This window comes from Neopelma chrysocephalum, unplaced genomic scaffold (assembly GCF_003984885.1).
Source record: "Neopelma chrysocephalum unplaced genomic scaffold, ASM398488v2 Primary Assembly neopelma1_44, whole genome shotgun sequence".
Taxonomy (NCBI): domain Eukaryota; kingdom Metazoa; phylum Chordata; class Aves; order Passeriformes; family Pipridae; genus Neopelma; species Neopelma chrysocephalum.
Window position 1 is genome coordinate 19263438 of NW_020897703.1, and position 13600 is coordinate 19277037.

A 13600-nucleotide genomic window follows, 5' to 3' on the forward strand; every position below is an offset into this window, starting at 1 on the left:
CGCCCCGGCCCCGCCCGTCGCATGACGTCACACCGACCATGCCCACCGGGCGGGAGGGAAATGGGGGCGCCGGGGGCACCCCGAGTGTGGCGGGACAAGGGGCGCCCGCGTGGTATGGGGATCACCCCCAGCTGGGATTTGGAGTGCGCCTGGGGCATGGTAGGGGGGTCCCCAAAAATGTCCCACCCGCTTGTGGGATGTTGCTCGTATATGGAGGTCCCCGAAAGTGTGGGGCTCCCGTAGGGTTATAGGGACACTCCAGGGAGTAGTGGGTGTGCCCCAGAGTATGGGGGGGTCTGCATAAGAATAGGGTGCCCCAGGGATATGGGGTTGCTCACGGGGGAAAGAGATGTCTTTCTGAAATCCATGATTTCAGGTCTGCACGGCTCCAGAAGCGTGAGAGGTGACCACAGAGAGTGGCAACACCCCAGGGGGCTGTGAGGGTGCTCTGGAGCTGGGGGTTGTCCAAAATAGGGTGGGTGTCCCCAGGGTGGGTGTCCCCAGGATGGATGTGTAGTGACACCCAAGGGATATGATAGTGTTCTACAACTGTACTGGGGTCCCCAGGGAAGAAAGGTGCCCTAAAAGTGGGGAATACCCCTACAACTGACAAGCACAGAAAGCTGTGAGGATGGGGGTGCTCCAAGGGTTTGTGGGTATCCCAGAGGAATGTAGGTTCCTGGGGGATGCTCTTGGAAGCAGGTTTCCCCTAAAGGCAATAGGGGTACTCAGAGGAGTGAGCCAGGGGGTTCTCTAAGTCTGTGGGGCTGGCACGGGGGCACAACTCTGTCTGATGGCATGGTTTGACTTGGGTCAGTCAGCTTGGCATGGCACAGTTAGGGTGGGACGGGAATGGGACTCCACTCGGGAGGGGTCCCCCACAGCAACCCCCAACAGGGGGCAAGCCAGCCCTGCAGTTCACCTGTGCACCGTCCAAAATGCTGGTGCCACCCTTGCTCTACTCATGGGGAAACTGAGTCACAGAGCACTGCCATCACCCACTGGCCACGGCCTTGGAGAGCTTCCAGTCTCCTGGGGGGACTGCAGCACCCAGGGGTGTCTTGGAGGGGAGCCTCGCACCCACTGAGGGCCTGGGGACAAGGTGAGGACCCCCAGCTGGAGAACCCCAGGAGGCATTACTGCAGGGGTGACAATGCACCCCCGGGTGTACTGCCGGTACGGGGTGGCCTGGGACAGGAGAGTGACAGGGATCTACGGGCTTCCCTTAGCCCGGGAAAAGCATCCTGGGGGGACTGGGGAAGGGTCCCTTGAGCTGCCACTTCCCCTTCATGCTGGGAGAAGGTTTTGCAATCTCGCTTCCTCCCCAAGCAGCATAAAGAGGGCAGCGGAAGGAAGGGGCACTGGGTAGTGGCACAGCACGGGCGCAGGTGAGGGACCCCCCGGCCGGGTGCTGCACATTCCAGCACACTTTGTTCCGGAGCCCTTTGGGGGTGACATCTGGATTTGAACCAGTGCCTGTGTGCTTCCCAGTGAGAAAAAGCTTGGGACTGGGAGAAGACCCCAGATTTGAGGGGACAGCGACAGCAGTGAGCGGTGAGTCCCTGGGATTCTCCACTGGAGGTTGGGGCTTTCCTTGGGCTTTGACAGCCCCCCAGCATCTCAGCCCCTTCACATGTGGAGCAGGCTGGGGGCCGGGGTGGGCTGCTCCAGCTGCCCAAGGAGCTGCCTGGTGTGAGGGGAGAGGGAGGTAAGAGGTAGGGGCACCCAGGGCTGTGCTGAGGGCTCGTCTGGGGTGCAAACCCTCCATAGTCCCCAGGGACATCAGCCTTGGGTGCTGTGGGGGGAAAGTGCCTGCTCCCATTTCCTCACACAGCGATGAGCCGGGAGGGTGCATCCCCAAGGTGTGTCCCTCCTCCCTCCCTGCTGGGACCCTCAGGGCCACCCCAGTGTCCCCCAGCCCTTCCAGAGTCAGGAGGGGAAATTGTGTGCTGCTTGCTCCCCCAGTTGGGCCAGCTGTGGGATACCCATGAGTGAGGGAATACCCAGTTCTGGAGGAACCAGTAGGATTTTGGAGTGTGGAGGAAGAAAGAAGCAGCCAGAAACAGACAGAGGGGAAGCACTGGTGTCTGGCTCTGCCCCATGCCTGTGGAAGCCTCAGTCAAGAGGACCTTCCTCATGGACACTGGCAGCATTCCTGGCTGTGGTCCTCTGGCATGCTGGGACATCAGCATCCCAGCATCACCATCCTGGGATCACCACCTCAGGATTACCATTCCGGGAAAACTGCTGGAGAGGGGACAGCAGAGCCAGGGAGGCATTTTTCTGGGCAGTGGGCACCAGCCCAGCTGCAGCAGGGAATTCCTGTCAGGCAAAAGGGGAAAGTTGGTCCCAGGGAGGGTTTAGGTTCAAACAGAGCCAGTTTGGGGCCAGAAACCCCCCAGCACTGCAGGGACTCAGCACCTCCAGACAGTCCTGGCCTCTCCAAGCGCTGGAGGGGCTTGAGGGCTCAGAAATGGGGCAGGGGTGAAAATGGAATGAAACCGGAGTCCGTATCCATACTGGGAGAAGACTGAAAGCCAGGGGTCTCTGGGGAGGTAGGAACAGAGCAAGCTTGTTGTCTCCTACACGTGAGGAAACAGGAAGAGTGACTGTCACCTGTGATTTCCCCATTGAGGCCAAGTATGGGGAACATGAGGATGCCTAGCAGAGCCCAGCTGAGCAACAGGAAGACCAGAGATGTGAAATATTTCCAAAGCCTCCTGCAAAGTGTGTGACATCTTTCCGTCTGGGGCTTGAAACCACTCACGGAGGAACAGGAGTGGGAGGGGGAAGAAGGGCATGAAACACCTTCAGATGTTCTTCAGTGCCGCCTGCCCCAGGCACCATGACCACAGCCTGGCTGAGGTGGCATGAGAGGCAGCTGCAGCAGTGATACTTGAGGGGTTGGAGAGGCTGGTGGGATCCAGGGGTGCTTGAAGAACTTCAGAGGTCCCCATTGGGCTCTGAGATGCCCAAAGAGCTCAGAAGGCTTTTGAAGGACCCACACAAACCAGGGGACCCCACGGTTGCCAGAGGAGCCAGGTATCTCCTGGAGAGATGTGATGCTACATTGATGGGGGAGGCCCCCAACCAGAGAAGAGGTGGTCAGTCTGTGGGGGAACTCCTTCTTCTACAGGAGTCAGGGAAGGGACAGGATTGGGGTAAAGTGGAGGAAACCAAGGGGTGCAGGGGGCGTTTTACAAGGGGACATATGAGGGACAGTGTCCACCTGCAGCGCTGCCCATTACCTAGCACAGTGTGAATACAGTGGAGTGATGCAGGAGTGCTGCCCACTGCCTGGGAGGGGACCTAGGCCGTGATGGAGATGCCAGGGGACCCAGAGATGCTGTCACACCTGGCCCACACCACTCTGCCACCCCACACTCATGCCATTTTGTGCTCCACAGGCAAAATGGAGTCCTTGTCCTTCAATGGGGATTTCTCCAGCTTATTCTCCCTCTACAACTACACCTATGACTACAGCACGGCCCTGCCTGACACCGCTATCTCCTCTGCCCCGTGCCGGCCCGATGGCTCTGTCCTCAACAAGTACCTGGTGGTGGTGATCTACTGCCTTGTCTTCATCCTCAGTGTAGTGGGGAATGGGCTAGTGGTGCTGGTGGTGACCTCCAGCCACACCAGCCGCTCTGTCACTGACGTCTACCTGCTCAACCTGGCCGTGGCAGATTTGCTCTTTGCTTTCACCCTGCCCCTCTGGGCCGCCTACCGAGCCCACGAGTGGGTCTTTGGCACCGTGATGTGCAAAGCCATCTCCGTGCTGCAGGAAGCCAACTTCTACAGCGGCATCCTGCTGCTGGCCTGCATCAGTGTCGACCGCTACCTGGCCATTGTCTACGCCACCCGGGCCGCCACTGAGAAGAGGCACTGGGTGAAGTTTGTCTGCTTGGGTATCTGGGTCTTCTCTGTGCTGCTCTCCCTGCCTGTGCTGCTCTTCCGTGAGGCTTTCACCTCACCCACCAATGGCACCGTGTGCTATGAGCGCATTGGTGAAGAGGACACGGCCAAGTGGCGGGTAGTGCTGCGAGTGCTGCCGCAGACCTTCGGCTTTGCCTTGCCCCTCCTGGTGATGCTCTTCTGCTATGGTGTCACCATCCACACCCTCCTGCAGACCAAGAATGCTCAGAAGCAGCGGGCCATGAAGGTCATCTTTGCCGTGGTGCTCGTCTTCCTTGTCTGCTGGCTGCCCTACAATATCACATTGGTGAGCGACACCCTCATGAGGACACGGGCCATCGCCGAGACCTGTGACAGGAGGAACCGCATCGACACAGCCCTCTCTGTCACACAGGTCCTGGGCTTTGCCCACAGCTGCATCAACCCCATCATCTACGCCTTCATCGGTCAGAAGTTTCGCAACAGCTTCCTCAAGATCCTGGCGCAGCGTGGGCTGATCAGCAAGGATGCTGTTGCCCGCTATGGCCGTGCCTCCTATGCCTCCACCTCTGGCAACACATCCACCACCCTCTGAGCCCTTCTGGTACCCAGTCCTCATGACTCCCAGCAGATCCCAGCACCCCACACACCTCAGCATCCTCATCCAGCCCCCTGGAATGTGGGTGGTGATGCTATGGGGATGGGCAGGACCACCACTGGATGCTGGACCCCACCTGGAAGGGGGCTTGGGTGGCAAGGTGGTAGGATCCCATTGCCAGAGGAGTGATGCCAAGTGCTGCCCACCCTCCCCTCTCTTTGAGACAAAGCCTGTGACTCTGGGGATTCTGAGAGCCTGCTGTGGGGATGGTGTTTGTGGCCGTTGACCATCCAGCAATAAAGGAGTTAGTGGGTTGATCACCCAGGTCTGGCTTCTCTTTGCCACAGGAAAGGAGACAGCAGGACAGGGACAGAGCCCATCTCCATGGACAGTGCCAAAATGGTGGTGCCAGCTGAGCCTTTCAGAGTATGGGTAACCCTGCTTCCAGGACAGGGAAGGGCTGTTGCCCCAGAGGCTATTGCAGAGGGTTTGGCATCCTGTAAAACCCCAGAAGGGGCCCAAGCCCAGGTTTCTCTCCCTACAGCCACCCAGCCAGGTCCTAGCACTTCCCTTGTACAGAGGTCTCCATGTGGAGTCTGTCCCACCTGGGGACAAAGCCATTCCTTTCCCAACCCCAGTCCAAGCCCCAGTGGAGCAAATTGCTGAAAGATCCCTAAGCAGCCCCTCACTGAAACTGAGCCAGCACTGTGACCCCTGCCTGAAGGGTGCCAGCACCCCAGGCACCCCCTTCTCCCCCCGACACCACAGTGTCAGGATATTGTTGTGCAAAGGGCTGGGAACCTGTCCCTTACACAAACGGGATGTTTCTGCCCCGGCTTGGGCAACTGGGGCTGACATTTGACTGAGGTAGAGGAGCTGAAGAGGGGGCTGTGACCCTGTTGGGGACTCTCCTGCCACCCTGTGTGTCAGGCATTGGGATGCCTGCCCCAGCACTCCTAAGCATCTCTTCACAGGGGTCCCATACTGCTCCTCCATTGCCCTTGATCCAGGTTCCTGGGGGTCCTTAACCATGGGGGCATCAATGGGTGTCACCCATGTGCTGGCTCATGGGTGGGTACGGGGGTCTCCTGGCACCCGGGAGGGAGCCCCAGGGACTTGAGGCTGAGCAGGGTCAGTGGGGGTGCTGAGCCCATCACCTTTGTGTCTGAGAAACCGCTTGCCCAAGTGGTTCCTCGCAGCATGGTAGGAAGCCAGAGCTGTTGGCCAAGAGCTGTCTTCCCTCCCTGCTGTGGGACAGGGCAGGCAGTGGCTCAGCCTGGCTGCAGGCAGGACACCCCCAAGAGGACTTGAACACCCCCATGCCAGCATTCCCCCACCCCACACCCAGCTTGAGTGTCAATCTGGCAACGATTGACAGATGACATGAGAGCCGCAGGGATAACAGAAATGGGTTGTTTTCATTTCTGTGGACCAGCCACAAGAAAGACAGATCTCAAACCTGAAATGTTGGGCAGCAGGACCTGCATGAAGGCCCTAGACACCTGGGTCCCCAGTAAGTCTGAGAGGAGACAGTCAGGGCAGGAAGTGCCCCAGGAATGGTGCCAGGGCTGCAGTCCCTGCTCATGTAGCCTGTGGGTGCCTTTGCTGGTAACAAATCAGGCAGCAGCGGCCCTGCTTGCCAAAGTCCATGGAGCACGCGTGGCACACCTTGCCCTGGCACAGCCTGCTGAGAGAGCAGGTGGTGAGAGCTGTGCCATCCCAGTGCTGTGTCAGTGCCACCCCCAGGTACCCCCATAGCCCACCTGCAGCTGTACCGCCGGGAGAGGAGGCGGAAATCCTTGTGGCAGCGGGAGCACAGCCCTGTGTCACGGGGTGCTGGGCCGGGCATGGGGCTGTCGATGCCCTCTGTCTTCTGCCACAGGGCATCCTTCTCCCTGCAGGAGGGGACAGGTCAGCCCTGTATTTGTCTGGGCTCTGGTGCCCTCCTCTGGGCAAAGGAGTTTGGACCCCCTTGCCCTTGCATGGAGTTTCCGGGGCTCTCACCGCAGCAACTCCAGCAGCCGCTCCTTCATGTCGCGGATGAGCTCCTGCTGCCGCGCCTGCTCGGCGCCACGCATGGCCTCCCGCTCCAGGGCCTCCCGCTGTGCCCGCTGCAGCGCTGATGCCCAGCGCTCACCGTCCTGCCGGGCCCTGGCACGGGGCAGCGGGGAGATGGTCCTCCTGTCTCTCAACTGGTCATCTCTCCATGCATGCATGCATGTATGCATCCATTCATTCCTCCCTCCCTCCTTTTCTCTGATGCCCATCCATCCCCAAGCTGTGTTCCCATCCCCACAGCCACCTTGCCATCTGCTGAGTCAGCCATCCATCCGCTTCCCCACTGTTCTTCCATCCTTCCCCACACCCATTCCCCTAGCCTTCTGGCCACCCCCCCATATATCTACTTACCCAAAATTCATCCTCTGTCTTTCCATCCACCATCCCATCTCCATCCATCCATCCCAAATTCATCCCTCTTGCCCTCCCTCCATCCACTCACCCCAAATCACTCCACCCCTCTGCCCACCCACCTCTCCACCTACCTGTCAGTTCCAACTTGACCCCTGGCTGCAGTCATCCTTCCCCAAATCCTTCCCTCCCTCCCCCTGCCCATCCCCAGCTGCTGCTCCCCTGTGTCCAAGTGGGACATCATTGGGGGTCCCAAGGGAAACCATGTGGCAGGTGGAGATGGGGGATCCCATTGTGGAGTGGTGGGTGATGGAAGTGGGGGCTCCTGCCCCACCTGCTGAGCTCCTCCTGCAACCGTGCCACCTCCTGTCGCTGGGCCTGGAGCTGCTGCCGGCTCTGCCATGTCTCCTCCCGCGCTGCAGTGACCAGGCTGGCCAAGCGCTGTGGGAGAGTGGCAGCTCAACTTTGGACCCCAAACCCCTGCCCCACCATGGGATTCCCTCAGGCTTGCTCATACCATGGCCATGCTGGCAGATGTGCTGGGCTTCCCCTCTGCCTGGGGGTCCAGTGAGGGCTCCTGGGGACCACAGGCGAGCTCCAGTGCTTGCCGCAGCACCTCCTCCACGACGGCCACCTCATTTGGGGCACCAGCATGCCCCAGGATGTCTGTCTGTCTTGCTGCCACCAGTGCTGCCTGGCACTCCCGCAGGCGTGAGGCCAGCGCTGCCCCCTCTGCCAGCACCTCAGCCAGCTGGGTGCCCCTCTCCTCCGCCACCTCCTGCCAGCCCCTTGCCTCCTCCTGTGCCTGTGCCAGTGCCCCCGGGCACCCTGCTGCCACCACCGTCTCCAGTGCCTGCTCCAGGAAGGCGTTGGTCTCCCTCAGTGCCTCAGCCTCATGTGCCCACAGCTGGGCCCGCTGGGCACTGCCCTCCTCCTGCTGCTGGTGCCGCAGTTCTGCCCGTGCCAGCCGTGCTGCCAGTGCCCGCACTGCCACTTTCTGCTGACCCAGCTCAGCCCTCAGCTGGGACACCAGTGCCTGCAGGGATGCCTCCATTCCACCTGGCTGCCTGGGCACCAGTGATGGAGAACTCAGAGTGCACCTCATGCCAATGAGTGGGGTAGTGCCAGGCTCACTGGCACCATCAGGCTGAGGTGATTTGCCAGAGCCATGTGCATCCTTCAGTTCCTCTACATCTACATCCTCCAACTCCTTTTCATCCTTCTCTTCCAAATCCTCCTTCACGTCCTCCTCCACATCCACCTTCACATTCTCCATCTCCTCCTCTGTATCCTTGTCTTCATCCTTTTCCACTTCCTCTTCGTCCTCCTCTTTCATGTCCTTCTTCATCTCCGTGTTTTCCACACCCCCCTCCATGTCCTCCACCTCTACATCCCCTGCCCGCAGGGCAGACAAGGTGTGTGGACATGGGTGAGCTGGTGTCCCACAGGGTGCCACGATAGGATGGGCGATGCCATCGGGCCATGTATGTGCCCCAGTGCTGGTGTTGTCTGTCTGCGGGGCTGTCTTTGCTGGGCCACTCCTGGTCATCGAGCTGGGCCGTACCAGCGACCTAGAGAGGACACAGGGCTCAGGGTCACCAGGTCACCCCCAAGGTGAGCACAGTACTGCCATCCTCCCTCTGAGCTCCCTGTGCACAGCCAACCATTGGGGATGTAAAGGGCAGCAGGGCTGGTGACACCAGGTGGCACCTGGTGGCAGGGGACCAGGGATGCTGGTGCCACCAGCCTGAGAACCCACTGAATGGATGGCACCCAGAGACTCCTGTGGTGGTTGCAGGGGGGCATTGGGGCTGCATGTATGCTTGTGGCAGTGCGTGCACACAAGTGTGCGAGCAGCAGAACAGATGTGAGTGTGCTGGAACGGCTGCGTTCATGGGTGTCCCCCTGCAAGCGTGCCCGGAGGGCAAGGGTGTGCAAACACACACATGTGCCCCCGTGTGTCAGATGTCACAGCGTCACAGTGTTGCAGCAGACCTGTGCCTGGGGGTGTACTTGGCAGAGGATGGCTCTGTGTGTGTGTACACATGTGTGTGGCATGTTTGCAGGCACAGGCATGGTGTGTGTGCTGGTGCCGGTATCTGTGCCCTCCTGGAGCCATGTATGGAGGGCTGGCACCTCTGGGGTGCCACATGGGGTCCAGGGAAGTTGGACAATGCCCATATGCTGCTCTGCAATGTTGAGCCCCAGGTACCTCTGATGCCCCTGACACTGCTGGTGCCACCAATGCCCCCGTGTCCCGGTGTCCCCAGGCTCACTCAGAGAACATGGGCCAGGCGGTGTCCAGGTCGTCCCTGTGCAGAGCCAGGTGGAAGGTGACACAGTCCAGCTCATAGAGGCTGCCCAGGATCTCCGCCCGGTGTTGGGGGCTCAGGAAAGGGCTGCGGGCGTAGTACCACTCGCTGCAACCACAAAACAGGCTCATGCACCCCTCTATGCCCTGGGTGGGCACATATGCCTGCAGCACCCTTACTGACCAGGTGCTGCAGGGCGCTGCCCATCTCGGCCATGTCCCCCACCCTCGCTGTGCCCCTGCTCTCACCGCAGGCTCTCGGGGTCGAGGAGGCAGAGCTGTAGGGACTCTGCCAGCTGCCGGTGCACCAGACAGTACCGCAGGAAGGCTCGGCCCCTGCCCACAGGAGTCTTCAGCTGGGAGGGAGAAGGGGTTATCAAGCCCTGTCACACCAGTCTGCCCCCTGCACACCTCCCCCCCAGCCCATGCAGGGGGAAAGGAGGTCCCCAGGTCCATGGCTGGGGGGCAGTGGGGACCCCAGAGGGGAGAAAACCCTTTATAGCACCAGTGGGTGAATCCTCAGTGCCCAAGTGAGTGTGTACCTGTGCACAAGTGCATGTGCACCCATAAGCAAGCAGAAGCACATGTGTGTGCACAAGTCCCCAGGCATTCCACCAGCCCATGCCCACCTTGTCCAGGGAGGTGACGAAGTGAACGCCCTCGTGCTCCTGCCGGCACCGTGCCAGGCCTTGGCACAAGAAGTCCCAGTAGTCCCTGCGCTGCCCAAAGAAGCTCCTCTTCTCCTTGAGGTCGAACTGGCAGACGTATAAGCTTGGAGTTTCTTGTTTGAAGGTGTCCCCTGTCTCCCAGCCTGTCCCCTGTGGGGCTGGGATCCAGCCAGCTGCCCCAGCAGGGTTGGTCCGGGTGTCCCCTGGCTGTCCTCTCTTCACTGGCTCCATGCCTCAATTTCCCTTTTGCGGCACGTGTAATTACACACGTGGATGAGGGAGAGCCTGGTCCAGGTGCTCATGTGGCTGGGACTGCCCAGGGCCAGACAAAGCTGGCTGGGGTCATACCACCCCCCAGAATGGTTAACACAGGGTCCTTTCTGCTCTCAGCTGTGCCTAAGGGGAAACTAAGGTGGGGAGCAGCAGGGACAGAGGAGAAGCAGTACCTGGAGGAGGAACTCCAGCTGGGCACAGAGGCTGTGCAGCTCCCGGCTCCCATCCGTCACCGGCAGGTTCTGCTCCCGGTAGCTGCAGTTCAGCTCAGCCACAGTCTCTGCAGGACGGCAGGGCTGAGCTGGCATGGCACTGCCCAGGCAGCAAACAGCAGGTACTCTCTCCCATCCCATCCCCCTCTCCACTGCCTCACAACTCCTGGACCTAGGGATTTCTAATGGCAGGTAAAATCACAGAATTATAGGATCTAAGTTGGAAAAGACCTCTAGGATCCAGTCTAGTTGAGAACCAGCTCTGCTAAGTCCACCACTAAACCATGTCCCCAAGTGACACATCTGCACATCTTTTAAATACCTCCATGGGTGGTGAATCCACCACTTTCCTGGGTAGTCTGTTCCAACGCTTGATAACCATTTCTGTGAAGAAATTTTTCCTAATATTTAACCTAAACCTCTCCTGGCATAACTTGAGGCCATTTCCTCTTGTCCTAACCCTTGTAACTGGGGAGAAGAGGCTCATTTCAGGCAGTTGTAGAGAGACATAAGGTCCCCCTGAGACTCCTTTTCTCCAAAGAGAAAGAGGAACTTGCCCTAGGATGAAACAGGGGAGCAGGGGGAGCAAGGAGCACAGCTACCCGCTGGGCACTGCCAGTCCCCAGAGACTGGCAGCTAGGACAGGAGCAGGCAGCAGTGGTCGGGTTGGCACTGATATGCTCTGGAGCACCCTGACAGTGACACCCCTGCTGCCCATGGGCTGGGTGCAAGAAAGGACCCAGCACAGCCAGGGTGAGATGTGCCATACAGGGGACACGCTGGCAGGGGACTGGCTGGCACACTTACTCTGCAAGTCCTTGATGACACGGTTGAGCTCCCCGTCCCCTGCCATGGCTCTGCACAGGGATCTGCAAAGGCAGGGGCAGTGATGAGAGGTGCCAGGCTGGCAGTCCTCTGGCACGCCCAAACTCTCTGTCCCAGGGAGAGGGTCAATCCTCACCCAGCTCTATCCCAGACCTGCCTGCTGTTGAGGTGAGAGAGAGTGGGTGTAAGCACCCTCTTTCCTTGCCCATGTGCCCTCACTGCATGGGGTAGGAGGGATGGGGTGGACAAAGGTGTATCCTGTACCCCTTTATTTGTCCATGTGCCCTGCCCCAAAATGTCCTCAGCCTCTGCTCCCATTCCCTAGGGAGTTCCTGAGGCTGAGCATGACTCATCCCCAGTGTGTCCCTGTCCTTGTCCCTGTTCCCCAGGATTCAGGATGTGGGTTTGGCACAGGGGAAGCTCTGCTTTTTCTTCTGCTCTTGCTTCCCTCACATCACAAGCAGTGTGGGGGTCCTGGATGGTTGGGGAAGGGGGACACACAGCTCCTGACATGCAGCCCCTCCAAACTAAGCCTCCCCCTCTGGCAGAACCTTCTGGCACAGCATGCTCCCTGGGGGGCTGGCACGGGGCTTGGGGGTGTTGTGGGCATGGGGTGGGGAGCTGGGGGGCACAGTGCAGTGGAGTAATTTTGGGGAGCGGTGGGTGGCAGCCTGGGGACAGGGTGAAGGAAAGAGCCCATGGAGGTGGCAGGTCTGTGGCTTGTCACTGTGGATGGTGTCTGGGTGGTGTGGGGGAACACGCGTGTGCATGGGGGTGTGCATGGCAGGGTGTGTGTGCGCTCACAGGAGGGGTGTGCATGAGCATGTCCAAGCATGCCCAAGAGTGAGTGAGTGCTGTGTGCCCTTCCCTGTGCCCTCTGTCACGGCAGAGTGACGGAGCAGGACATGGGACTCAGGATGCCTGTGTTCCCATTCCAGTGCCCTTGAGAGACCTTCAATGAACTATCTTCCCATCTGCCCACCCTGCCCATGCCTCAGTCTCCCCAGGGAAGAGAAGCCCCTTACCTGTGGCCAGGAGGTGTGGGGGTGCCCCGAGGTGCCCTCTGAGTGCTGGGGGCACACTGGAGTGTGCTGCGCCCACGCTGTGCCTGCCTGCTTCTCCTTTTGTACCTTGGCCAGGAGGAAGTGTGGGAGGTCGGTGAGGCCGCAGGAGCCACCACCCACCCGGCCCATATCACATCAGGCACTGCAGCTTAGCCCCCAGCACCCCGCTCCCTGTTATGGAGGGTGCCAGTTCTGGGGAAAGGGTCAGCAAGGCTGGTCCCCCTAGGCAGCTTCTGTGGAGGACAGAGGAAGGACAGTGTCAGGTCTGGGGAGACCCTGGTGTCCTCCCATGAGAGTGGGAATTGGGAATACTTTGAAGGACCATCCTGCAATTTTTGTGGAAGGACCCATACCCAGCTCAAAGCAGTCAGCAGCAGCCTCTGGCACAGAGCCCACTCCCCAGTGCCAACAGCCCCTGGGTACAGAGACCCCCACAGGATCTGCAGCCCCCATCCCTCATCCCCCAGCAAGGACCACTGCCTCCCCCAGCAAGGACCACAGCCCTCTGTTGGCATCTGCCCCACACATGGGGGCTATGCCCAGAGCCAGGGTGCAAACTCTCCCCCAAGCATTTTGGCCAAGGCTCCCCCTTGTTAGGGAGCCCCCAGCCCAGCAGTTGCCCCTCAGCCAAGGTGCCTGGCCCCCTGTGCTATGTCAGCCCTGTCCTGTGGGTTCCGTCTGGACTGAGGACTAAAAGCCTTGGAGGGGGGGAAGCCAGGGGTGATGCCAACCCATTTTGCCAGTCCAAGGAGGACTCACTGCCATCCCGTTCCCCACCACCATTTGGCTTGGTGGATGCCCACAGTGATGCCCACATCCTGCCCTCTGCCACACCCCTCCTTGTAGCACACGCTGCCCCTACCTGTGCCACCCGGGTGTCTTGGGGGCCAACTGCTTCTCCTCAGCCAGGCTTCGCTCAGCACCAAAGTGAAAGTAGGAAGTGATGCTGAGTGGGAGCCTGGGCCTCCCAGCACCCTCCTGGCTCCTGGTGGGTGCTGGGCTTTGAGATACCCTTAAGCAGCTGGGAGGGATGGGAGAGGCAGTGGCAGTGCTCGAGATGATGCCAGCCTTGTCAGGATCCCCTTGTCCTGTGTCACTCCAGTGTGTGGCACTGTGGGCATGGGATGCAGCATCCCACATAGGATGGCGGTGTGGGCAGGGGGGTGGGGGGAAGTGGAGCATCAGCCCACTGTGCCTGGAGGATGCATGTGCTCTTGTATGCATGTGCAGGCGTGTGTGCAGTGGCACGCTTGTGCTGGCTGTGCATGCATGGCTATGGGGATGCATGTGTGGGTACAAGCTCTACATGTGTGGTGGGTGTGGGCACAAGTCTGAGAGGGCACCGT

At 59.9% G+C, this 13600-nt stretch overlaps 2 protein-coding genes across 3 annotated transcripts; one reads left to right on the top strand and one right to left on the bottom strand.

The window, feature by feature from the left end:
* Positions 1-15: 15 nt before the first annotated feature.
* On the top strand, positions 16-4812 carry CXCR2 (C-X-C motif chemokine receptor 2). Of its 2 annotated transcripts, none has more exons than XM_027678878.1 (3): positions 16-1102; positions 1492-1554; positions 3408-4812. In XM_027678878.1, the coding sequence occupies exons 1-3, from the start codon at positions 853-855 to the stop codon at positions 4487-4489; spliced, it is 1395 nt and encodes a 464-aa protein (XP_027534679.1). In that variant the 5' UTR covers positions 16-852; the 3' UTR covers positions 4490-4812. The 2 variants fall into 2 exon arrangements, with proteins under 2 accessions (XP_027534679.1, XP_027534680.1); XM_027678879.1 differs by having other exon boundaries at positions 992-1388.
* A 1261-nt stretch (positions 4813-6073) lies between these two features.
* Positions 6074-12274, bottom strand: RUFY4 (RUN and FYVE domain containing 4). The gene is made up of 11 exons (XM_027677903.1): positions 12216-12274; positions 11173-11234; positions 10327-10433; positions 9842-9967; positions 9462-9568; positions 9178-9321; positions 7419-8472; positions 7236-7342; positions 6497-6643; positions 6256-6387; positions 6074-6176 (listed from the first exon to the last, which is right to left on the bottom strand). The coding sequence occupies exons 2-11, from the start codon at positions 11216-11218 to the stop codon at positions 6074-6076; spliced, it is 2073 nt and encodes a 690-aa protein (XP_027533704.1). The 5' UTR covers positions 11219-11234; positions 12216-12274.
* Positions 12275-13600: the final 1326 nt, after the last annotated feature.

Bases quoted from the DNA above. Each gene is read 5' to 3' on its own strand.
- CXCR2 (XM_027678878.1), top strand. From the start codon at position 853: ATGGGACTCCACTCGGGAGGGGTCCCCCACAGCAACCCCCAACAGGGG. The intron at 1,103-1,491 runs GTGAGGACCCCC...TGTGCTTCCCAG, and splicing joins ACTGAGGGCCTGGGGACAAG to TGAGAAAAAGCTTGGGACTG. The intron at 1,555-3,407 runs GTGAGTCCCTGG...TGTGCTCCACAG, and splicing joins GACAGCGACAGCAGTGAGCG to GCAAAATGGAGTCCTTGTCC.
- RUFY4 (XM_027677903.1), bottom strand. From the start codon at position 11,218: ATGGCAGGGGACGGGGAGCTCAACCGTGTCATCAAGGACTTGCAGA. The intron at 9,322-9,461 runs GTGAGAGCAGGG...TTGTGGTTGCAG, and splicing joins CTCGACCCCGAGAGCCTGCG to CGAGTGGTACTACGCCCGCA. The intron at 6,644-7,235 runs GTGGGGCAGGAG...GCCCCGTGCCAG, and splicing joins TTGCAGGAGGAGCTCAGCAG to GGCCCGGCAGGACGGTGAGC.